The 24663-nt window shown below is 38.2% G+C and overlaps 1 protein-coding gene across 10 annotated transcripts in view; it reads right to left on the bottom strand.

The window, feature by feature from the left end:
* Ccdc73 (coiled-coil domain containing 73) overlaps positions 1-24663 on the bottom strand; it is a 118509-nt gene that overhangs the window by 63757 nt on the left and 30089 nt on the right. For 8 of the 10 annotated variants that reach the window (XM_031371225.1, XM_031371228.1, XM_031371223.1 and 5 more), the window contains 4 exons: positions 19081-19152; positions 7056-7127; positions 4409-4444; positions 2924-2998 (listed from right to left, as the gene is read on the bottom strand). In XM_031371225.1, coding sequence (XP_031227085.1) covers positions 2924-2998; positions 4409-4444; positions 7056-7127; positions 19081-19152 — 255 coding nt within the window. Of the gene's footprint in view, positions 1-2923; positions 2999-4408; positions 4445-5704; positions 5751-7055; positions 7128-16388; positions 16470-19080; positions 19153-24663 lie in introns of those variants that run through there. The other 2 variants (XM_031371231.1, XM_031371233.1) reach the window with 2 other exon arrangements.

The raw sequence follows: 24663 nt of genomic DNA, 5'->3' as shown, positions 1-24663 counted from the left end.
CTGCCTCCCAAGTGCTGGGATTAAAGGCGTGTGCCACCACCGCCCAGCTCACTTTGCAGTTTCTTTATGGCATATGATGTGGACCATCTCATGTGTGTACATGCCACCTGTCTGTGTATCTTTGGTAAGATTCCTGGATCTCACTCTGTAAACCAGGCTGGCCTCGAACTCGAAAATCCACCTGCCTCTGCCTCCCAAGAGCTGGGATTAAAGGCATGCACCACCATTGCCTGGCTGGTAAAATTTTTATTAAGATCTGTAATATATTATTTTTTATTTAGGATGCTTGCTTTTCTCTTACTGGGTTTTTAATATAAATATGTTTCTGCATATGATGGATAGCTGTCTGTATCAGGAGTGTGTCTGTAAATATTTTCTTCTTGTCTGTGGCTTGTTTTTCACTATGTTAGTATAGTGAACACCCCACTGCTCCAGTGCCGTTTGTTGAAGGTGTTTTCCACCTTCAGTCTAGGACCTTTTGTGATACATGTCTGTCCTCCTGATGAAAATGTTATTCAAATGACTAAGATTTATTTATGGATCAATACATAAAAATTCACAACTCCAAGAATTCTGTTATCTTTCATCAATATGACTGGGTGAGGCATAAGACCATTAAGTTTCAATAGTAGAACAGAAACTTATTAAATATGACTTCAGATCTGCCAAAATCATTAGTGTCTTATTGTCTATAAAACCAGTAAGTTTAAACTAAGTGAAAAAATAATGAAATAGAGCTATGGAAGTCACCTATCTCCTTAGACCAATCCAGTTTTATCACAGGCTACCCATCTCCTGTTCATGCTTCTAGAGAGTCAATGCAGCCAACTTCTCTCATTTACTCCTACCACACAGAATAACAATGAACACACTTCATTACCCTACAGAAAGAATCTTGTTTGGGAAATACTAATATAGTTCAACTTCCTCATTTTACTTAAAGGAAACTGAAGTTCAAGAAATATTATATAAGAAACTTTTTTTTTTCTTTTGTTTTTTCGAGACAGGGTTTCCTTGTGCAGCTCTGGCTGTCCTGGATCTCACTCTGTAGACCAGGCTGGCCTCAAACTCAGAAATCCACCTGCCTCTGCCTCCCAAGTGCTGGGATACATAAATCCACTAAATCATCAGCAAAATTATCTAGCCCTTTGGACATAATGTTTTGATAAGGAAAGTCTCATTTGTTAAGTAAATCCTCTCTTTGAAATCAACTAAGTACCATGCTTATACAAAAATGGAGCACATTCAAATAAATAATCTATTACAATAAAAACAATTTCTTTTTTTTTTTCCAGACAGGGTTTCTCTGTATAGCCCTGGCTGTCCTGGAACTCACTCTGTAGACCAGGCTGGCCTCGAACTCAGAAATCTGCCTGCCTCTGCCTCCCAAGTGCTGGAATTAAAGTCGTACGCCACCACCACTGGGCTAAGGTTTATTTTTACATTAGGAGTTTTACTGTATAGCATAGTCTGTCCTGTATACCAGTCTCCCAAGTGCTGCAATTACAGAACATGACATCATATCCAACTAACTGGGAACATTTTAAACTGAGTATCTACAGTATGATAAGAACCATGAAGCTCAAAATTATATAAATGTTAAGTAGAAACTGGACCTTTTATTCCATCAACTTGAAAAATAATGATGGGTGTCAGCATCAAGATCTTGCCACACAATTACTTCATACTGACAAGTTTAAAGGCATTCAGTGTTCTGTAACTATAATTGTCCTCTGAAATCATGAAAACATCTTCTGCAAGCACCTTTGAGTTTTGACTTCATTTTGGTTTTTGTAGGCTCCTGAAGTCAAAAATCTTCCCCTTGTATGCTCACTGCTGTGTCCTCTCCACTAAGAAAAATAGCACACAGCAGACCGTGAACAGGTACAGAATAAGTTACCAGTACTCAAACACTGCGTTTCCTATGAGACTGGTCAATTTAGGAACAAAGCCCATAATTTTTTAGTCTTTATATCTGCAGAAAACCAGACTTCATATGTAGCACATATTCAGTTAATGCTAGAATTTGTTTGCTTTTTTTTTTTTGGGGGGGGGGGTCTGTCCATTATGTAGCTGGCTATCTCAGAACTCATTATGTAGATCAGGCTGGCCTCAAACTCAGAAATCTGCCTTTCTCTGTCTCCAAGGTGCTAGAATTTTAACTTTTAAGGACCACAGATAAATTATAACATATAGGCCTTATTTGTTTTCCCTCACACAAGAAATATTAAAACCTATAGTTGTGTGCTCCTTGTGGTACAGTAACACTGAATCCTATTGTGGCAGTTTGGATAATAATGGCCCCCCTAGGCTCAAATGCTTCTGTAGCAGGAGGGTGGCATTATTTGGCAAGGATCAGGACGTATGGCCTTGTTGGATTAGGTATGGCCTTGTTGGAGTGTTTTTACTGGGAGTGGACTTTCAGGTTTTAAAAGCCCAAGCCAGAGCCAGTCTCAGTCTCTCTGCCTATGGAATGGATCAGGATGTAGAACTCTCAGCTGCTTCTCCTACATCACGTCTGACTATGTGCCACCATGCTTTCCACCATGACTATAATGAGCTAACCTCTAAAACTGTAGGCAAGCTTACAACTAAATGTTGTCTTTTGTAAGAACTGCCTTGGTCCTGCTATCTCTTCACAGCAATAAAACAGAAACTAAGACACCTATATTACTATAACAAATCTGAAGGCTACTTTAATATACATATACTATATGTATAGATATATTTTATTTAATATATATAGTATTTAAAATACAGAATATATAAAACAAAATTCAAATGTCAAATTATGGTACCCATGCAAAAGTCTTATGTAATTTAATGTTATATAAATATTATTAGCTTTGCTAACCATGTTGAATGGTGTATCGTTGACAATGCTAAAATAGAAGAATGATTTTTAAAGAGTAAGTTACTTTACCTGCAATGTTTTCAATGTTTCCTTTAATCCATCTATTTCTTTTTCTTTGATTTCTGCAGCAAGTTTGTATTTTCCCTTTAAGTTAAGAAAAATCACACTTCAATGCTTTTAGTGTAAATATAAAAGGAAATAAAAGAACTCAAGAGCCAAAACCTGTACTTTAAACCTAACACTTCACAGACTTTAAAGCTACGTCTACATAAAAAATTATATTTCTGGCAGCCTTTAAACATCAAAGTACTGCAATAACCTTTATATAATTACTATAAAATAAAATGTTTTAACTACGACAACTCAGTTTATGAGAGCACTTCTAAGAGACCCTATAGATAGAACTATTAAGTTCTTACATAGACTATGCAATCATCTTTCAGAATTTATAAGGAACTAAGTCTAAAAGGGCCTCTATAAATAACAAAACCTCAGGATGCTCAACCCATATATACAAAATGGCATGGTGTTTGCATATAACCTACACACATTCTCTTACATACTTCAAATTATCTCCAGATTACTTATAATACTTAATACAAAATATATTCTACACAAATAGTTATTGTAAAGCACTGATTATGGAATGATATCATGAATAAAATCTATGTACCCAGCATAGAGGCAATGTTTCTTAACTAATATTTTGAATTAGTGGCAAGTTGATCTATACATGCAAAACTGTGGATGCAAAGGGTAAAATGTTTTCTAAATAATAAAGTATAGGCATATTTACATAGTGAATATAAAGATAAGGGAGAATTTCCTTTAAAAGTCTCTTGCTTTAGAGTATGTCTATAAATTAATATTGTAAATTCTATATCCATTGAAATAATAAAAAACATAACTATTTTACCATGGGAAAATATTCAGTACCAGGTACGTTTCTTGATTTGTTACAAGTCATGTCTCCTCTTCCAATTGGCTAGCAACCAGATGCAAGTCATCTCAATAATTTTACATTTAAAGCAGGTGCCCACACTGAGAAGGCAGTAGAGCAGTGGCTCTCAACCCTCCTAATGCTACAATCCTTTAATGTAGTTCCTCATGTTATAGCGACCTCCAATAATAAAACTGTATCACTTGAAAACCATAATTTGGCTACTGTGAGTCATAAATATTGACATGCAGGATATCTGATATGCAATCCCCAAAGAGGTCGAGACCCAAAGGCTGAGAACCACTGCACTAGTGCATGGGATGGCTCATAGAAAGAAGTAGAAGGGGAGAGTGTCAGTTTGGATGCTGAAGAAGCCTCAATTCTAGCCCTAATTTTCCCATGTAAAGTCATCTCACCTGTTAGGCCTGAATATTCTCAATCATAAATCACAAATGTCAACTGACAAGATTAACGTCACGTTCTTTCTGCTTGTAAGATTTTAATCAACCAATATTTTCCACTATTTTATTACTAACACTCACTTCTACTATAGTGAACAATGATAATAAATTCACTTAACCATATTTTAAATAATTTTGAAAATTAATAGCTACCTTTTCTTCTTCCAAGGCATACACCTTCACCTGCAGCTGGTCAGTTTTAAAGTCAAAAACAGGTCAGTAAATTTTTAACAGTGATTTCTATTAATCAGTATTAATATCAATGCATTTTATATTGAGTTTACACAGTTTCAGTATATTCTTACATTCAGAATATATAAATATATGAAAGAGTAAGGGCAATCGCTATAGCATATAAATAACTAAATCACTTAAGCACTAATCATTTCTTTGAAGTTTGGTTTAACTCTCCAAAGATCTTAAGTATCTGAATGTTTTACTATCTACTTTTAAGCAATAGTATGTATCATTTTCTAAAGGCATAATTTTATGAAATTTTAGCATTTGTATTTGCATGAGGATAGTAGTCATATCCTGTTTGCTTAAATACTTATGATAATGAAATAAAAATTACCTTTATTTTTAAAATGTTATTTTTTAATAATTTATTTTTTTATTCACTTCACATCCTGATCGCAGCCCTCAACTCCCTCCTCTCCTCTCAGTCCCACCCTTACCAATCCCTCCTGTCATTCCCTCCTCCTCCTCCTCAGAGAAGAGGAAGTCCCCCTTGGGTACCACCCCATCCTGAGATATCTAGTTCCAGCAGAACTAGGCACATCCTCTCCCACTGAAGCCCAACCAGGCAGTCCAGGTAGGGGAATGGGATCCAATGGTAGGGAATAGAGACTAAGACAGCCCCTGCTCCTCTTGTTAGGGGACCCACATGAAGATCAAGCTGCACATTTGCTACAAATGTATAAGAGGTCTAGGTCCTGCCCCTAAAAAAATGTTATTTTAAAACAGCAAAATGAAAGTGAATATTTCGCTCTTGCTCTCTTGCTATTGCCTTCCCTTCCCACCTCTCTCTCCGTTCTCTCCCCCTCTCTCCCCATTCTCTTCCCCTCTCTCCCCGTTCTCTCCCCCTCTCTCCCCGTTCTCTCCCCCTCTCTCCCCATTCTCTTCCCCTCTCTCCCCATTCTATTCTATACTAAAGAAAGGAAGAAGGAAAGAAAGAAAAAAGAAAGAAACAAACAAACAAAGAGAGAGAGAGAGACAGAATATTTCGAAGGGGAAAATAAAATATTCTAACCAGCATTAAGGACTTTAGCAATATTTTTTCTTTGAGACATCTGTATCTCTTTTTCCACACTCATTAACATTCAACAGTTCTTTACTACAAATGCAGCACAGTGATAAAGAACTTTCCAGCTGTGTGCAAGGCCCTGCAATCAAGCTCTAGCACTGTAAAAATAAGCAAGTGTGAGAATCTGAAGATGTCTCCTGTACCCTGCAGATATCAAGATGCTCTTGTGTGACCAGTCTCTTGTGACAGCAAAGATGCAGACTTCTTTCTGCAGTATAGAGAACACATGTTACATTGGGGTTTCTGCTTCCTTACTTTCAATTAAAACTCATAACTTTAGTGAGACTTATTTCAAATTAAATGAAGAAAGTTTTCTTGTTTAAACCAGTTCATCCCAAGATGTAAATTATCACTAACTTCAACCAACTAGTAATGTTAGACATGCAGGTTTAATTCTTCATGTGTGTGTGTTTTTTTCCTCCACACACACTTGTATGAAAATGAAGATGAAAGGGGCTGGTGAGATGACTCAGTGGTTAAGGGCACCAACTGCTCTTCTGAAGGTCCTGAGTTCAAATCCCAGCAACCACATGGTGGCTCACAACCATCCGTAATGAGATCTGACACCCTCTTCTGGAGTGTCTGAAGACAGCTACAGTGTACTTACATATGATAAATAAATAAATCTTTAAAAAAAAAAAAAAAGAAAGAAAATGAAGATGAAAAACAAGACGAAATGAAGAGAAAATACTGAGGACAGGAGACTAAGGGACAATTTTAGAGGCTCTCCTGTATCTCAGGGCACCTTCCTAAGGAGTACAGATGAATCTAAGAAAGCCAAAGACAATGGATTTCAACCTAATGAGGGTATAACTTTCATTTCTTTAAAAATATTTTAGATTTACTTTATTTTTCAATTACTGATGGTTGCTATTCATGGAGGCTTTAGCAGATAGGAGATAAGAGTAGCCTCTCCTCTCCATCCCTCACTTCTTCTTTCTTTTGTTTTTGTTTTGTTGTTGTGGTTTTTGTTTGTTTTCATACACGGTCTCTCTATGTATCCATAGCTGGCCTGGAACTCACAATATAGACCAGGCTGGCCTTGAACTCACAGATATCCATCTGCTTCTATCTCCAGGATTAAAGGAATGTACCTCCACACCTGGCTTCAAATCTTCCTCTTAATATATTTAATTACTGGTGAGTTGACCCATGAACCATGCATGGTTCAACCGACTGACTTTGGTAAAGAGGCAGCATAGGAAGCATGGGAGGTGAGACACTAGCATACTGTAACAAAAGGAAGAGGGTGAAGGAGCACATAACACAATTATTAGGACAGATACATCACCAAAAATAATAATAATAACAATTTTTCCAAATTGCTATATACTACCATGAGTTAAAAGGAAAAATAGCTATATTTCCTGCTTCCCATAATATTCTCATTTTTGTTTTCTGTGTGTTCAGATAATAGTTTGTCATAATACTTACTGCAGAAAGAAAAATACAAAATATTCTACTGCAGTGTTAATCTATCAGCACGAAAATTACCTGATTTTTAAAAACTCCCATTGCTTCTTTGTGTTCCTTTATTAATGCTTCCTTTTGATTCTGAAGAGTCTCCTATTTTTAAAATTATGAGAAAATAAAAATTATAAGAAGTTGAGACAAAATCTAGTAAGCTTTCTGGTTTTAAATCTCAATTTGGTTTACAATTAAAATAAAAGCTAAGCACAGGCGCCTCGGGAGATGTCTCAGAGGTTAAGGGCATTTGGTGCTCTTACAGAGGACCCTGCATTCAGCATCACATAGCAGCTCAAACCATCAGTATCCCCAATTCCAGAGAATCATATGCCCTCTTCTGACCTCTGTGATAGACATATACATGAAGTCAATTGTACAATGACACTTATAAAATAAATATAAAAATATTGTAAAGCACATTTATTTCTACTTATTCTCTTGAACTATGACTCCAATCAATCTAGTTATCTTTTGGTCATAGAATTTCATATAAATTTTGCTTTCACTTGTTTACTCATAATAAAAATACATTGCTTTTAAAATTTTTAGACTCTGGATGCAGCTGACTCCACAGCTTTCTTCAGTGCCAAGCCTGCTATGGTAAGTCACATCTGTTATAGCAATTGGGAGGTGAAGATTGGGAATTCAAGGCCCTTCCTGGTTACATAGAAGGCTCAAGGATGAGACACTGTCTCAGGAAAGGAAAAAAAAAAAAGAACAGAAAAGAAAGAAAAAAGAAAAAAAGGGAGAGGGAGGGAGAGAACGAGAGAAATTCTAACTAAATTTATTAAAAATTAGCAACCCTAGTACACAAGAAGAATTATAGTCTCGGGGATGGAATTTCTACAGAAGTGAATTTTTTTTTTTATCTAAGCATATATAGTCAATGACATTTACTTCTTCAAGTTCACCAAACTATTTGTAAAACCAAGGCACAGTAAAGAATTTCACTTTTCCCTTCCTCCCCCGCCTCCGTGTTTGTGTTATGGGGGTGGTCAGAAGACAACCCATGTGTTGGTCCGCCTTATTTGAGACAGGGTTTCTTGTGCACTGCTATGTACCCTAGGCTAACTGGCCATGAAGGTCTAGGAGCTGTCCAGTCTGTACTCCCAATTTTACTGGAGAAACTGGGACTGCAGGCATATTCTCTCTCATCTGAGGATCCAAACTCAGGTCCTCATTTGTGCACAGCAAGCCCTTTATCCACTGAGACATCTTCCCAGTCCCAGACATTTTTTATGAACATATATGATCCCACTTTTCATCCCTCCTTTTTTTTCTGGTGAAACTGTATATCTGATTCTTTAGGTTCATATTTAACTTTAAATGAATTAAAATATAAATATTTTGGGCTGCAGAGATGGCTCAGAGGTTAAGAGCACTGGCTGTTCTTCTAGATGTCCTGAGTTCAATTCCCAGCAACCACATGGCAGCTCACAACCATCTGTAATGGGATCTGGTACCCTCTTGTGGCATGCAGACTTACATGAAGGTAGAACATTATATATATAATAAAGAATGTATATTTCATTCGTTAAGAAAATAAAAAAGTAGAAATATTTTAGTCAAAGTCAAGGGGTCACAGAGATGGCTAAATGGTTAAGAACACTGCTGCTCTTCTAAAGTTCCAGTCCTAGCACCTTCATCCAGCAGTTAAACACTCTCTGCCTATAACTTCAGTTCCAGGGGATTGTACCCATGGAACTAATGTGTGTGCGCACACACACACACACACACACACACACACACACACACACACACACAGTTTGGTTTTGGTTTGGGAGACTTTGAGGAGACAATTCTGATAAGATCCGCAGCTCCCTCATTATTTTTTCGTCAACAGCTTTAATACAAAAATATAGAACCTGATCTGCCCCCAAATATTGAAATGAAAAAAGCTCTACAGCCAGATCTACAAAGTTAGGTCTTTAAAAAAAAGACTTAGAACACACCTTTATACTGGGCACTCAGGAGTCAGAGGCAGGCCATCTCTGTGAGTTCCAGGGCAGCTTAGTCTACATATTGAGTTTCTTACCAGCCACAGCTACAACACAAGACACTGTCTCAAAAAGAAAATTAAAAGAAAAATAAAGGCAGAATAAATTGATGACTTTATAGGTAGAATATGTAAATGTTAATGACACAGTTACCAAACAGGAGGAAGCATCTTGCTGAAGACACCTGTGAATACTTACCAGAAGCAGAAATCACCATCTTGTTTTAGCTTTTTTAAAGGAGTTCTATACTGCCACACATACACACACAATTAAGGAAGACTGAGGAGGGTAATAGAATTAATTCATGTGACATCAAAATAGTAGGAGTACCTAATCTAAGGAGAACAGAAGGAAGGGGGCAAGAGAATGCCAGGACAATTGGGGAGAAGGATTAATAAGAAAAAATGTTTGAAAATGTCACAAGACCTGTTATTTTGTATAATAAATTTTAAAGCTAATTAAAAAGTTACACACACATGAGAAAAACAAACAGGCAAATCAATAAATTTGCTCTTGTTGTACAGGTAACTGAAGAAGAAGAAACAGTCCCAAGAGTCAGAGGTCCAGGACACTTGCTGTGGGATGCTGTCCTCTAGATGTGACAGGGAAGCTACCCCCATGAAATAGCAACAGTCTAGTTGCCTACACAGACTGCATGATAACCACGCCAGGTGACATACCAATGCAGATGGAGGAAATTTCACAATAGCTGCTGAGGGAGGAAGAAAAGGTTTCTCCAGGGATAAACTCTCTGATAGGTTATTCCATCCCCAGGGGTCAGCACCAAACATATTTGTTTACCTATGAACCACACTAACTGGACTAAGTAACAATAATAAAGAATAGGTCATGAATTTGAGAAGGGATGGAAGGACATGGGAAAAGTTAGAGAAGAAGAGAGAAATGGATGGAAGTTATGTAAATGTAGTATTGGGTATGAATTTCCTCCAAATAAAATATTTAAATTTTAAAATAAGAAATTGTCCTTGGGAAAAAAATTATACTTTAAATTTTCTATCTTATCCTCAAACTTACAAAAAGAAATTGCTCTAAGTATTTAAAGTCTCTCCCTCAGTGTCAATGATACCCTTATACAGTGCGATATCCCTAAAATCTCAAAAATTTACCTTGTTCCAAATTGTGAATTACCCTTAGATCCCCAAATTAAAAATATGATAGTCTCCTTTATGCAGACTATTCATACTACATCCATTTCCTTAAAAGGGATTTCTGTGAGATTTTTTCCTGGAGGAATATAAACAAACATCTACTCATTCCAGAAACAGCATCAATGATATAGCAAAAACCAATTTCACTTAAGTCTTGTTTAGTGAGCCAATGACTTTTTCTGGGGTTACTTGTAGGAATGTGGGTAACTTACACATGGAATTTCACTGAAAAGGAGTCTCTCCACTCCCAGCAACTGTTAATGGTACATACACACCCTCAGAAAGAGGTGTCTCCTGCTCTACTGGTATGCTGTAGTGTAATCTCCCCAACTTCCACTAGGGTATATGAGTCAGTCCAATCCTGTGAACAGTCCTATGAGGAACCACACATGGCTGCTCTGGTTTCAAGATGGCAATGGTCAGTCACATCATGCCTGGAGGACAGAGTTCCCAACTTCAACAGTTTCCTCTGCTCTTACATTCTTTCTGCCTCCTCTTTCACAACTCCCTGAATCTTGGAGGGGGTAATACTTGTGTAAGACTATTTTAAAGATCTACTTAAGGCTAAAGTTTGAGTGTCTGACAAAACAACAATCACTTGTTCTCTGTAGCTTGACTATTATATCTCTAAGGTAATCACTGCTCACTGCAGAAAAGAAGCTTCCCCAACAAAGGCCAACTGCAACAGTAATCGATGGGGATAAACAAAAAGGTTCAGAAAGCAAGCTACGCATATTCGTCATTTCATGAAAACTTTAGTACTAGCTTCCCTGCTGAAGCCTGTCCTTCCCAGCCACACATTTCCACCCTGGCATACCACACTAAGTGGGTGCTCCCTCCTGTGAAGTAGACCGTAAACATAATCAAAACACATTTGTCTGCATCCATAATAGCCGTGCCACTACTGTGCCAGTGGGCACATCTTGCCTAGCATGTTGATAGGAGTACACAGGACTGCCTGTGAAAAGAAGCCTCTCACCGGGCAGTGGTGGCACACGCCTTTAATCCCAGCACTTGGGAGGCAGAGACAGGCGGATTTCTGAGTTCGAGGCCAGCCTGGTCTACAGAGTGAGTTCCAGGACAGCCAAGGCTACACAGAGAAACCCTGTCTTGAAAAACCAAAAAAAAAAAAAAAAAAAAAAAAAAAAAAAAAGAAGCCTCTCCATCAGTCAGCATGGAGCCTTCTAACAGTACAGACCAGGGAAGAGATTCCCTTCCCTATTCAGCTTTATTTCACCATGTTCTGCAACCAAAGAGTGCAATGTGAGCAGAAGTAATTTTACGATGTAGTTATGGCACAAAGTCAACAGCAGTTGCAACAGTCTCCATTGTCTGTGGGGCCTCATGACCCTGGCCAACAAAATCTTGCCTTCTGAGTAATCTTTCCCAAACACACAAAGTCCCTTCTGCATTTAAACTCCCTGGACGATATTTTCACATTTAAAGCCACACACTCTTGTAAGACTTTCTCAGTCACCTGGTTGAATTTCAACTGCACTTTATCCAACCATAAAACTCCCAGGATCTCTCAGCTGTGCCCTGAATGATGTGCACACTGACTTCCCATCTTTGCTCCTTCAGGTGTGCCTGCACACATTTAAGATGCTTTTTCCAATCTGTAAGCCACTCAAAGAGATTAACAATATATGAGACCTTTGTACAGAAAGTAAGCTGGGTCTATGAGACACTAATCTTTCTTACATGCACTACTCTTTTATTCTGTTGCTGCTGCTGCTGCTGCTTTGACCCCTGCAGTAAACTGTCCCTCAGGCTTAAAAGCCTTCCAGGGGTTTAAAAGCACTGAATTTGGTTTCTTGTTACTTTTAGCTAAATACTTCATCTTGACCCAAATCTTGTCCTTTTTTTTTTTCCTGTTTTTTTTTCTTTTTCCTTTTTCTCATTCCCAAACCCAATTTATATACAATCTAATCCACTAGAGCCTCTTTTACATCATACAACTCACCATGGATCTTAATATGGCCAGACACCCATACACACCCATGCTAGCTAGCACTAAGGTTCTTCCTTCTTTTTTCTTTTTTTTTAAGATTTATTTATTATTATATGTAAGTACACTGTAGCTGTCCTCAGATATACCACGAGAGGGCATCAGATTTCATTCCGGATGGTTGTGAGCCACCATGTGGTTGCTGGGATTTGAACTCATGACCTCTGGAAGAGCAGTCAGTGCTCTTAACCACTGAGCCATCTCTCCAGCCCGGCTCTTCTTCTTAACTATCAGAAAACACCGTCTTGGTGACCTGGGCATCACACACCATTTTCCTCATGTCTCTTTCCTTGTTCTTGCTTTCCTTTTTACCTCACTTTCCAGTTCTTCATTGTTAAACTCTTTGCATGGGTTCCAAGATTTTAGATTGTACATGGAGCTCTTTAACACAAATCTATTTTGTACTTTCTTTTCCCCAGCTGTAAGAATGGTAATATTAGCAGCTGGCACGTGCTCTCCCACCAGTGGGCCAAAACTTGTGAGGACATCATCCAGTTACCACAACTGTCCTGATTTCAAGACAGCAACAGCCATACCATGCCTGAAGGACAGCTTTTCACAACACATGCAACCATATATACATATGTACACACAGTTATACTACTATTCATTCCCCTCTTATATATCATTCACTTTATATTCATACATATATAAATATTGGTACTTATATGTGGGGTGGTAGGCTGTGCAAGCAACCTGGTCCTGGTTGAGTAGGAGGTCTGGAACCCCAAAGATTCGGTGGATGGTAATTTCCACCTGCATGGGACGGAAGGTGTTCAACCATGCCTCATGGGCCCCTGGCTCCTGCTGCAGTCACAGCCCCCCACAGACCCTTGAAGGAGAGGTGTGTAATAACTGGTCACATATTAGCAGCACCAAGCCTTCTTACATGCAAATAAGGTTTCCCCAAGCTCTCAGTCCAAATCAATGGGAAGTACCTCCTGTCGAACCCTGAATCACCCCCAAAACTGTGTATAAATCCTATATATGTACACTTATTATATATATATGTACACTTATATACTTAAGAACTTAAATGTAATATAGTTTTAAATGAAAAATGATCAGCTGAGTGTAATGATATATAGTTTTAATCCTAGCACTGGGAGGCAGAAGAAAGCAGATCTCTGTGAGTTCAAAGCCAAACTGGTGTACACATCAAGTTCCAGGCCAACAAGGACTACACAGTGAGACCCTGTCTCAAAAAGAGAGAAAAAAATCAAATATACTAATGTGAGACTACACAGGGTTCAAGAATATTTTGATGATTAGCAACTTTTAGATACAATATATCTTTTTGAAAGCTATTTAAAATAAATTACTGCTCATATGGAAACTTTTAAAAAGACCGTTAGTTCTTATAATTCAAAGGAGGAGAAATTCTAACAGTCTAGTCTCTAAGCAATGACTATGATACAAGCTGATTGGTTAGGCACTCTCCCGAAGTTAAATCTAAGTTTAATTTTATTTGTTAACAGGCAAGTTTTCAAATTGAAATAGAAAAATATCAAGCATGCTACAATAGTCACAACTGATTCTTTTTATTATGATTCCTTAACAGAGGTGAATTAGCCCAGATGACGACATTATTTTACTCAGCAAAGCTTGCCAGTTATCAGAACTCACCAGCTACCTGGTGAGTTATCGTTATCATCAGGTGTGCTTCTAAAGATACCTATGACATCAGAATACTGCAGACACAAAGAAGGCTTAGAACTTCAGCAGGAATACAGGTTGAAAAGTCAACCATCCCAATGTTCCAATGCCTCCTGAGGACACATATGCACTAAAAAGAATGTGGGAAAGGCCAAACAGAGCCCTGGATTTCTCTGTGTAACCCTAGCTGTCCTGGAACTCACTCTGTAGACCAGGCTGGCCTCAAACTCAGAAATCCGCCTGCCTCTGCCTCCCAAGTGCTGGGATTAAAGGTGTGCACCACCACTGCCCAGCTTGAGAGATTTTTTTTTAAGGCTATTTTGGAATGCCCACAATTGGCTTCACACTAAGAAGGAAGTGAGATTGTAAATTGCACAAGGAAATTTCTTTCAGGACAAACACTTGATGGCACCAGAGGACCTTAATGGAATTTCTCAAAAACTTTGTACATAAAATTACCCATCAGAACAAAGACTGACTAGAAACCATACTCAACTGTTGCACTAATACAAGTTTTACTAAGACTGCTGAGGGTGTCCCTGGCGATACTGCCTGTGTCAGCAGAACCCTTCTGGTAAACTGTCATTCTTGTAAATGCAAACCTCAGTTCCTGTAAACGGGCTTTCTAAAATTAACTCTAGGAAGGGGTCTGTGTTCTCATCACTGCCTACTTCTTCCTGGGGTGACTGAACTTCTTGCCATAGATGTGCAGTTCTGAGAGTAAAAAGAATTTCTTGAATGTTTGTAATTAGACTCTGTAGTGACACAGCAATCACTTTATCAGCATTTTTATTAGAAAACCTAGTAAAGCCTTGTCACTAATTGAGAAACTCGCTGTCACCATCATCTGCAGTCTTAAAGAAAGACATTATATGCACATCCAAGTCATTCACTTCATGCTCTCCCGCTGTCTCCACCTTCACAGGCTGTGATGCTCCACAGTTTTGCATGCACGGGGTTTCACCATGCTAACTTGTTAGAGGTTGTCCTACAAAACTGGCTGTTTCTCCCCTGATTTGAGGCATTTCTTTGCTTCAGAAAAACCTAAGTAAAGTACTTCAAGGGATTTATACAATGTGTTTCAAAATCATATCAACACTGAATGTTAGTACATTCCTTCTACATGATTTAAAAGGTATCTTCTAGAAATTACTCGAAAGAAAATGAAATACCTACAAGCCAAGTTGGAAAAATCAGTTGCTTTGGCTTTTAGAACAATGGGTAAAGTCCAGGGCATATCTTTGGAACTCCTAAATGGACAGATGTTAGGGTTTCACTCTTCAGTACCTAGACTGCCATGCTACCAAGAGATTCAAGAGTAGAAAATGCTAAGAAACCTTTAGAAACACACTGTCTTTAGGAAATAAAACAACTCCCAACCAAAAGAAATGGATCAGGAAGTGAAATATATAGTACAGACAGCCTTTACTAATAGGCCTGAGAGATAGATCTAGATCAAGAATCAAGAAATTAGATCCTGTCTGGCATAGTGGTGCATGCCTTTAATCCTAGCATTCAGGAAGAAGAGGTAGGTGAATTCCAGGCCACCATAGTCTACAAAGTGAGATTCTGTCAGAGAAAGAGAAAGAGAGAGAGAGAGAGAGAGAGAGAGAGAGAGGAGAGAGAGAGAAGAGAGGAGGAAAAAAGAAAAAAAGAAGAAAGGAAAGGAAAGGAAGAGAGGTGGGGGAGGGAGGGAAAAGGCATGGGAAGGAAGGAAGGAAGGAAGGAAGGAAGGAAGGGAGGAAGGAAGGAAGGAAGGAAGGATGAACCAACAAACTAAGACCTACCTGCAGGCCAGCTTTGACCAGCTACCTGTTTTGTATGACCATTAAGCTAAGAATTCTTTTCAAATTTTAAATAGTTTAAAAGAAAAAAATCAAAAAAGGAATAACATACTTACTCATCTAAGCACTACCCATGGCTGTTAAATAGCTGTGATGGAAGACTACCTGCTCCACAAAGTCTGAAATATTTACCATATGGTTTGTACATAAAAAGCATGTGGACTCCTAATCTAGATCATCAGAGTCACCAACTGCAACACTTTACGGGGTTTATAATTCTTTATGCATGCCTGTGTATTTTATCTCCTCCTTGTTTACAATCCAGAACCTTCAATGAGAAAATGCATTTTATTTCTTAAATGACATTTCCAATGTCATTAACCTGAATATTGTTTTCTGAATTCTTGGCCACCTGTGGGAGGAGTCCAACAATAGATTGAAATTGTGATTTGGAGATGGCTTCTATTCTTTTGGTTTAATGGGTGCCCTTAGCTACTAATTTATGAGTAATCTACAGTCCAATAATGATCTTTTTCCTTGGCATTTTCCATGTTGGCATGTCAAATGTGAGACTCAAGTTTAAATACTCTTTATAGATACTGTTCTATCTAATGAACCAATGATCAAAAAAGACAGGAAACACACACACATATACACACATACATATATAAATATAGTATATATTTTACATAACATATACTATAGCACAAATATATATATATATCATATATAATATAAATATTCACCTCCAGAATCAGCCACACCTGCTACCATGATGTTATAAAACAGTATAGATTTGATTTATTCCATTCTAAATAATAATGTTCTCCTCCCCAGGTCAAGCTGAAGAAGGAGTACTAAGAACTGAAATCTCTTGAAAAGAAAAGCACAGAACATTCAGAGCTAAGAGGTTCTGAGAACACCAGTCACAAAATCATTTTGTTTGTGTCAGAAAACTTGTTCCTAAAAGTTTTTAATAAGGACATTTTAAGAAACCAATGAAAGTGGATCACTGTTTGTTTTTGTTTTGTTTTGTTTTTTTTACCAATGCATAAACTAAGATGCTTACTTGGTCTTATAAAACAATACTTCATTCTCAAAACTAGCTTCAAGATCCTCACACTGTTACCTTGACCTAACCTAAAATATTGTATCACAAATGTGTCAATCCCTATCCATCCCGATTTAAAACTATACCTAAGTGCACTGGAGCCTACACTCCAAAACCCTCTATTCTCATTCTCATGTGCCCCTTTTGAATACTCGAGACTATGATGAGTTCTAATAAATACAGCTGTCTTAACAGGTTGTTTGATGGCATTCTGATCAACACAGTTCAGTTCTTATTCATGCTGCTGACAGTTTAGGACAGTTTCTTCATTTATATAACTTTGTAAAGTATTATAGGAATCTGACTTTATTTTTCTCCCAGTGAAACCCAACTTTAATACTATTTATTTACCAATCTATTATTCCTTGTAGACCTGAAAGTTACTTCTATCATTAATTAAGTTACTATATTATTTGGCTCTGTTGCTAGACTCTATTATGGTATGTTTACTAAAAATATATTCATGTATACAACAGAGCTATTTTAACTTTTTAAATCTTAATTTATTTGTGCACATATGTACAAGTATGTGTGCATGGACACACGTGTCTAGGTCACAGGCTAGGGAGCTGGAGGACTCTAGCATCAGGTTTTTACCAGCTGTGCCATCTCACTAGCCCTATTGTAATTATTATAGCTTTATAATATGGTTCAAGGGTCAAAGTCACACTACATCATCCTCTTTTGGCTTTACTATCTCCAGGCTTTCTCTATATTTACTCCATGCATGCCTTGGAATCAGCCTGGGTCCTCCCAAACATGCACCTGTTAGTTTCAAAGGAATTACATTGTATTTTTTGATTTAGAGAATTACTGAATTTTAAATTTTTTATGTGTTTGAGTTTTTGCCTGCATGTATGTCTGCGCGCCACTTGCATGCCTAGTGCTTTCAGAGGTCAGAAGAGGGCACTGCGTCTCCTAGAACTGGAGTTACAGACAGTTGTGAGCCAACATACTGGTACCGGAACTGAATGTGGGTTCTCTGGAAGAACAGTCTCTTCATCCCCTCCTATTCTAAATTTAATATCGTTGATTCTTCCTAACTGAAAAAGAGATGTAGCCAGGTGCAGCTGAAAATACCTCTAGTCCCAGCACTTCAGAAAGCTGAGGCTGGAAGATCGCTGAGGTGTTCAAGATCAGACTGGACACAGAAAGACACAGTCTCAAACAAACAAACTCAGAAACCAAGCACGAGTTGCATTTTAAAATCTACTCATAATTCAACTTGGACTTGGTATTCCCCTGTTTTCTCTCTCTCCATGAATAGACTGTAGATCTGCCCCTCAGATAATCCTGCCCTGGTTACTCCCATACTCTGTACAACTATGGGGGCTAGTCTTACCTTAAACTTTCCCATAATTTCTAGTCAAATTTATACTCTGTAATTTGAAATCTTTGTCTGAGATATTACCTTTAAGAAGAGGAACCATCACCCTAATCTTCATTCTTTGTGTGTGTTTACTTTGATAAAAAGGCATATCAAATGCTATCATAAATGCTATAATGTAGATGAGATTATAGATTTGTTTTTTTAAAGATTTATTTATTTATTATATGTAAGTACACTATAGCTGTTTCCAGACAGAGGGCATCCGATCTCATTACAGATGGTTGTGAGCCACCCCATATGGTTGCTGGGATTTGAACTCAGGACCTCCAGAAAGAGCAGTCAGTGCTCTGAGCCGCTGAACCATCTCCCAGCCCGAGATTACAGATTTCTATGTGATTACATGATAAAACACCACACTGGGGAAACATGGTTCTACTTCTGAGCTTTCCCTTATTTACTTCTAGTACTTATTCCCTTCCCACACTAGAAGGTTTGTTAGATGCAAACAGAAGTTTCCAGCAGACTTGTCCTCAGTGTACTATCAGAAAGCTTTAAAATTCTGAAGCCACAAATATCATCAATTTTGTTATGAACTGTCCTGAGCCCATATTTTAAATGATGCCACCTCCAAATATATGTAAGAAATCTAAAAATTAATTTTGTTGTAAGAATTAGAATAAAAGATTTATTTTATTTCATTTTATGTGTATAAATGTTTTGCCTGCATATGTGTGTGTATGTGTGTGTGTGTGTGTGTGTGTGTGTGTGTGTGTGTGTGTGTGTGTATTTCTATGTCTGGAGCCTGCAGTAGCCAGAAGAGGGTAGATCCCCTGAAACTAGAGTTATGGATGATTGTGAGCTCCAACTGGGTGCTGGGAAAAGAGCACAGGTCCTCTATAAGAGCAACAGGTGGTCCTGACCACGGAACTGTCTCTCCAGTCCCTGGACTGTATTTCAAAAATGCTGAAAAATGATAATCTGGGAGGGGAGCGCTTACCTTTTGCCATTTCAGTTCTTGTGTCTCCATAATAATTTTAGCAATATGCTCTTCATATTGAGTCTCTGCTTCCTAAGTTGAAAAGAAAAAGAATGCCATGAAAATCGAAAATCAAAAGTTCAGGCATTTCATTCCACCTCTTTTTAGAGAGACAGAAATGGTACACCTTCGCACCAAAGGGGAAAACCTGGCATTTTGCAAATTAAATGTATAAATCCAGCAAAGGACTGTGGCCCTTTATCAATCAAGTGATCTAGAATCTGGCTAGAGGTTAGGAATTCTGGCACACACGTGTAAGTACCAAGACTTCAGAGGACAGGCATAACATATTTTAAGGCCTTATGGTCTCAGTGCAATCCCTAGAATCTACGTAAAAGTAGAAGGGAATAACCTACTCCACAACGTTTTCCCCTGACCATCACACACAGGCTATAGATGAGCACACACAACAAAATAAGAAGAATTTCTTCAAAGAAAAAATGCATTATCTTAATAAAAAGATAACTTTCTCAGAGGCTTCCGAACATGCATGCCCTGTTATCTCACTGCCATGAGGGAGTTCTTTGCACTCTCTAAAGCAGTCACTTGTGGGAGACTACTTTATGAATAACTACCACCAATGATGATTATCTGACTCACACCAATGAGAAGCAAACTCTAAGACAGAATCAGGGTTTCACTAAAATAGAAAGCAGAAAGGAAATGCATGCTAACAAATGTCAACATTATATGCTACATGAAAAGTGAAGGTAACATTAGAATCTCTTGCAGTAATACATTATTATAATTAAAGCTGACTGATGGTAATACATGCCTGTTAACTCACCTACTCAAGAGGGAGACAGAGGATTTCAAGTTTAAAGTCAGGTTGAGTAACAATGGAAGATTATTTGAAAATAAATACATTTATGTGCATTATATACTATATGTACGTATTTCTTCCCAAAACAGCTGTGTTAAAATGCAGTAGAGGGCTGGAGGTGGCTCAGCAGTTAAGAGCACATGTTTCTCAGCAGAGATCCTGGGTTCAATTCCTAGCACCTACAATTAACTCCAATTCCAGGACATCAGACATACTCTTCTGAACTTCAAGCACACTAGGCAAAACACTCAAACACAAAATAAATAAATCTTTCAAAACATTTTTAATGTAAAAGAAAATGCTTTCATCATGTCAGTGTGGTTATACTATTTTTAACAGGTAGACTGTAAGATGTTATCATGATATTGCTCTTGGTTATATGTATATATTGATTGATCCAGAATAATTTTATAAGACAGGTATCCTTACTATTTTAGCTGAAGAAATGGAGGAAGCAAAAGGATAGTTTCTCAGTGCCCTAGTTTGCTTTCTAGTGCTGTGATAAACACCATGACCAAAAGCAACTAGAGAGAGGAAAGAGCTTACTTCAGCTCAAGGTTATATTCCAGCAACAAGGGAAGCCACAGAAACAACTCAACACAGGAACATGGAGGCAGGACCTGAGGTAGAGACATGGAGCAACACTGCTTACTGGCTTCCTTAGTTTGTTGTCTTAAAACAAGACTACCTTCCCAGGGGTGATGGCACCCACAGTGGGCTGGGTACTCCCAATCAATCAGTCAAGAAAATGCTCCCACAGATACGCCCATAGGCCATCTGACAGAGAAAATTCCTTCTTCCTCTTCTCTCAGCCTAGCCAACTCTAGTTTGTGTCAAGTTTACAAAAAATTTACTTGGCTTACAGGTTACAATACATCATCAAGGAATGTCAGAGAAGGACCTCAAGGCCAACCAAATAACTGAGACTACAAGCATTCTTAATTCTAGAGCTTGTACTTGACCCCAAATTATCTGTCTCCAAAGTCCCTTAAATACTGCATTTTTTAAATTTTTTATTGGTTATTTTATTTACATTTCAAATGTTATCCCCCTTCCAGGTTTCCTCTCCAAACCCCCCCATCCCACTCACCTCCCCCTACCTCCAAGAGGGTGCTCCCCAATCCACCCACCCACTTCCACCCCACTGCCCTAGCATTCCCATACACTGGGGCATCAAGCCTTCACAGGACCAAGAGCCTCCCCTCCCTTTGATGCCAGACAAGGTCATCCTCTGCTACATATGCAGCTGAAGCCATGGGTCCCTCCATGTGCATTTTTTGGTTGGTAGTTTTGTCCCTGGAAGCTCTGGGGGAGTCTGGTTGGTTGATATTGTTGTTCTTCCTATGGGGTTGCAAACCATTTCAGCTCCTTCAGTTCCCCTAACTCCTCCATTGGGATCCCCCTGCTCAGTCCAATGGCTGGCTTCAAGGATCCACATGTGTATTGGTAGAGCCTCTAAGGAGACATCCATATCAGGCTCCTGTCAGCAAGCCCTTCTTGGCATTAGCAATAGTGTCTGGGTTTGGTGCTGCATATGGGATGGATCCCCCAGGTGGGGCAGTCTCTGGATAGCTTTTCCTTCAGTCCCTGCTCCACTCTCTGTCCCTGTATTTCCTTTAGACAGGTACAATTCTGAGTTAAAATTTTGAGAATGATGGGGCCCCATCTCTCAACTGGGGGCCATGACTAACCTCTGGATATGGTCTCTACAGGTTCTCTCTCCCCTTTGTTAAGTATTTCAGCAAATGTTATCCCCGTTGGGTCCTGGGAGCCTCTTGCTTTCCTGGTGTCTGGGACTTTCTGTTAGCTACCTCCAGTTTCCCATCCCTCATGGCTACTCTCCAATTTCAATTTCCTGACCTTCTGTACATCTCCCCAGTCCCCTCCCACGCCTGATCCTGCCCACTTTTTCCTCTCTCCTTCATCTCTTCCTCCTAAGTCCTGCCCACCCTCTACCTCACGTGATTATTTTGTTCCCACTTCTAAGTAGGGCTGAGGCATCCACACTTTGGTCTTCCCTCTTCTTGACATTCATATGGTCTGTAAGTTGTATCATGGGTATTCCAAGCTTTTTTCCTAATATTTTCTAGTTCCATCCATTTGCCTGAGAATTTCATGAAGTCATTGTTTTTTAATGGCTGAGTAGAACTCCACTATGCAAGTGTACCATGTTTTTCTGTATCCATTCCACTATATAAACAAACTCAAAGAAAAAAAAACTACATGATCATCTCATTATGTGATGAAACAGCATTTGACAAAATTCAATAACCCTTCATGTTAAAAGTCTTGGAAAGAACAGGAATTCAAGGCCCATACATAAACATAGTAAAAGCAATATACATCAAACCAGAAGCCAACATCAAACTAAATGGAGAGAAATGTGATGCAATCCCACTAAAATCAGGGACTAGACAAAGCTTCCCACTTTCCCTCTATCTGTTCAATATAGTACTCAAAGTTCTAGCCAAAGCAATTAGACAACACAAGGAGGTCAAAGGGATACAAATTGGAAAGAAAACAGTCAAAATACCATTACTTGCAGATGATATGATAGTACACTTAAGTGACCCCAAAAATTCAACAGAGAACTCCTTCAGCTGATTAACAACTTCAGCAAAGTGGCTGGATATAAAATTAACTCAAACAAATCAGTAGCCTTCCTCTATTCAAAGGATAAAGAGGCTGAGAAAGAAATTTGGGAAATGACAACCCATCACTATAGTCACAAATAATATAAAATATCTAGGTGTGACTCTAACCAAGCAAGTGAAAGATCTGTACGACAAGAACTTGAAGTCTCTGAAGAAAGAAACTGAAGAAGACCTCAGAAGATGGAAAGATCTCCCATGCTCATGGATCAGCAGGATTAACATATTAAAAATGGCCATCCTACCAAAAGCAATCTACAGTCTCAATGCAATCTCATCAAAATTCCAACTCAATTTTTCACAGACACAGAAAGAGCAATTCTTAAATACTGCATTCCTTTAAGAGTTATGGATATGAAAAGATACATATATTGCTATAATACACTGCTTCAACAACTCTTCAAACTCTTTATAGTCCACACAAGTTAGAAAGTCATTCAAAACTCATTACCAGGGCCAGTAAGATGGCTCAGTGGGTAAAGGCACTTGCAGCACAACTTGGTGACCTGAGATTAATCCCTTTCACCTACCTGATGGAAGGGGATCTCTGATCTCTGACTTCTATACATATGTTATGGCACATGTTGAGTCCACCAATACATTACACACACACACACACACACACACACACACACACAAACACACACACACAGAGGCTCATGCTCATTTTAAGGTTTTAAAAACCTTTTGTCTGTATACAAGTACATTCTGATTTTGATAGAACATTTTCAAATAAAAATTAGAAATACTTGATATATGAAAAAACATAAAATGAAGAACTGATGTGAGGGCTGGAAGATGGCATAATGTAAAGAGGATCTGAGTTCCACATCCCAGCACCCAGATCAGGTGGGTCACAGCTGCCTGTAACTAACTCCAGCCCCAGGGGAATCTGATACCTCTCACCTCTACTGGCACCTCCATTCACATCCACATATTCACAAAGACACACACATGCACATAATTAAAAGCAAAAATGAGTAGTTTAAAAAAACAATTGTACAGTTTAAATAATTTCCATATCAGAAAACTTCCTAATAATCTGGCTAATATAAAAGCAGCTGCTTTAATACTATTAGAAAATGAACTTATAGGTATTTTTATCAATATCGGAGATATTATCATGAGTAACTTTTGGTTAATTAGACTAAGAAAATATACAAAGGAGTGTGTAGTATTTTATGAAACAATATAGAGAAACTGAATTGAGCAGTTTTAGAGGAGACAGATTTGAAGGGAGAGTAAAAGTAGCCATCTACAGTTTGGGCTTCCTGAACACGTGCCTGCTGTATGTGCTATGTCCCTAAATCTGTTCAGGGTCAAGAATTGAAAGGGTCTGACCAACACACAGCCCATCTTGTAAAACTACAGCCTGAAGCAAGCACTTTAAAAAACCACAACACTTTCTAAAGGTTATAAAGAGTAAATAAGCCATCAAATTACTCCTCCTTTATTGTTTTTGTAAAAACACTTAAATCCTTGTAGTCCTAAGGCATCTAATAAAAAATAAACACTTTTAGGGCTCTATATTCTAGGATACTTTATTGAACTTGGAAGATAGGATTTTTCTTGCTAAATTTATTTTCTTTCATTGACAATCTTTTTTTTTTTTTTAATTTATTTTTTCCAAGACAAGGTTTCTCTGTATAGCCCTGGCTATCCTGTGACTCATTTTGTAGACCAGGCTGGCCTTGAACTCAGAAATCTACCTGCCTCTTCCTCCCAAGTGCTGGGATTAAAGGCGTGCACCACCACTGCCTGGCTTATTTATTACTAGAAATAAGTACACTGTAGCTGTCTTCAGATGCTGGGATTTGTACTCAGGACCTTTGGAAGAGCAGTCGGTAATCTTTACCCACTGAGCCAATTCACCAGCCCAAAATGTTTTAAAGTCTAGTTTTTGTTATTTGGTTTTTTTGTTGTTGTTGTTGTTGTTGTTGTTGTTGTTGTTTGTTTGTTTGTTTTCTTTTGAGAGCTCACAATTTATTATCGGAACAAATACTATCAATGATTCCTTTAAAATACAGAACAACTTTTTTTGTTTGATATAAAACAACAATCGATTTAACA

This window comes from Mastomys coucha, unplaced genomic scaffold (assembly GCF_008632895.1).
Source record: "Mastomys coucha isolate ucsf_1 unplaced genomic scaffold, UCSF_Mcou_1 pScaffold15, whole genome shotgun sequence".
Lineage (NCBI taxonomy): Eukaryota > Metazoa > Chordata > Mammalia > Rodentia > Muridae > Mastomys > Mastomys coucha.
The sequence above is the reverse complement of the archived record's forward strand: the minus strand, read 5'-3'. Positions and strand labels throughout refer to the sequence as shown.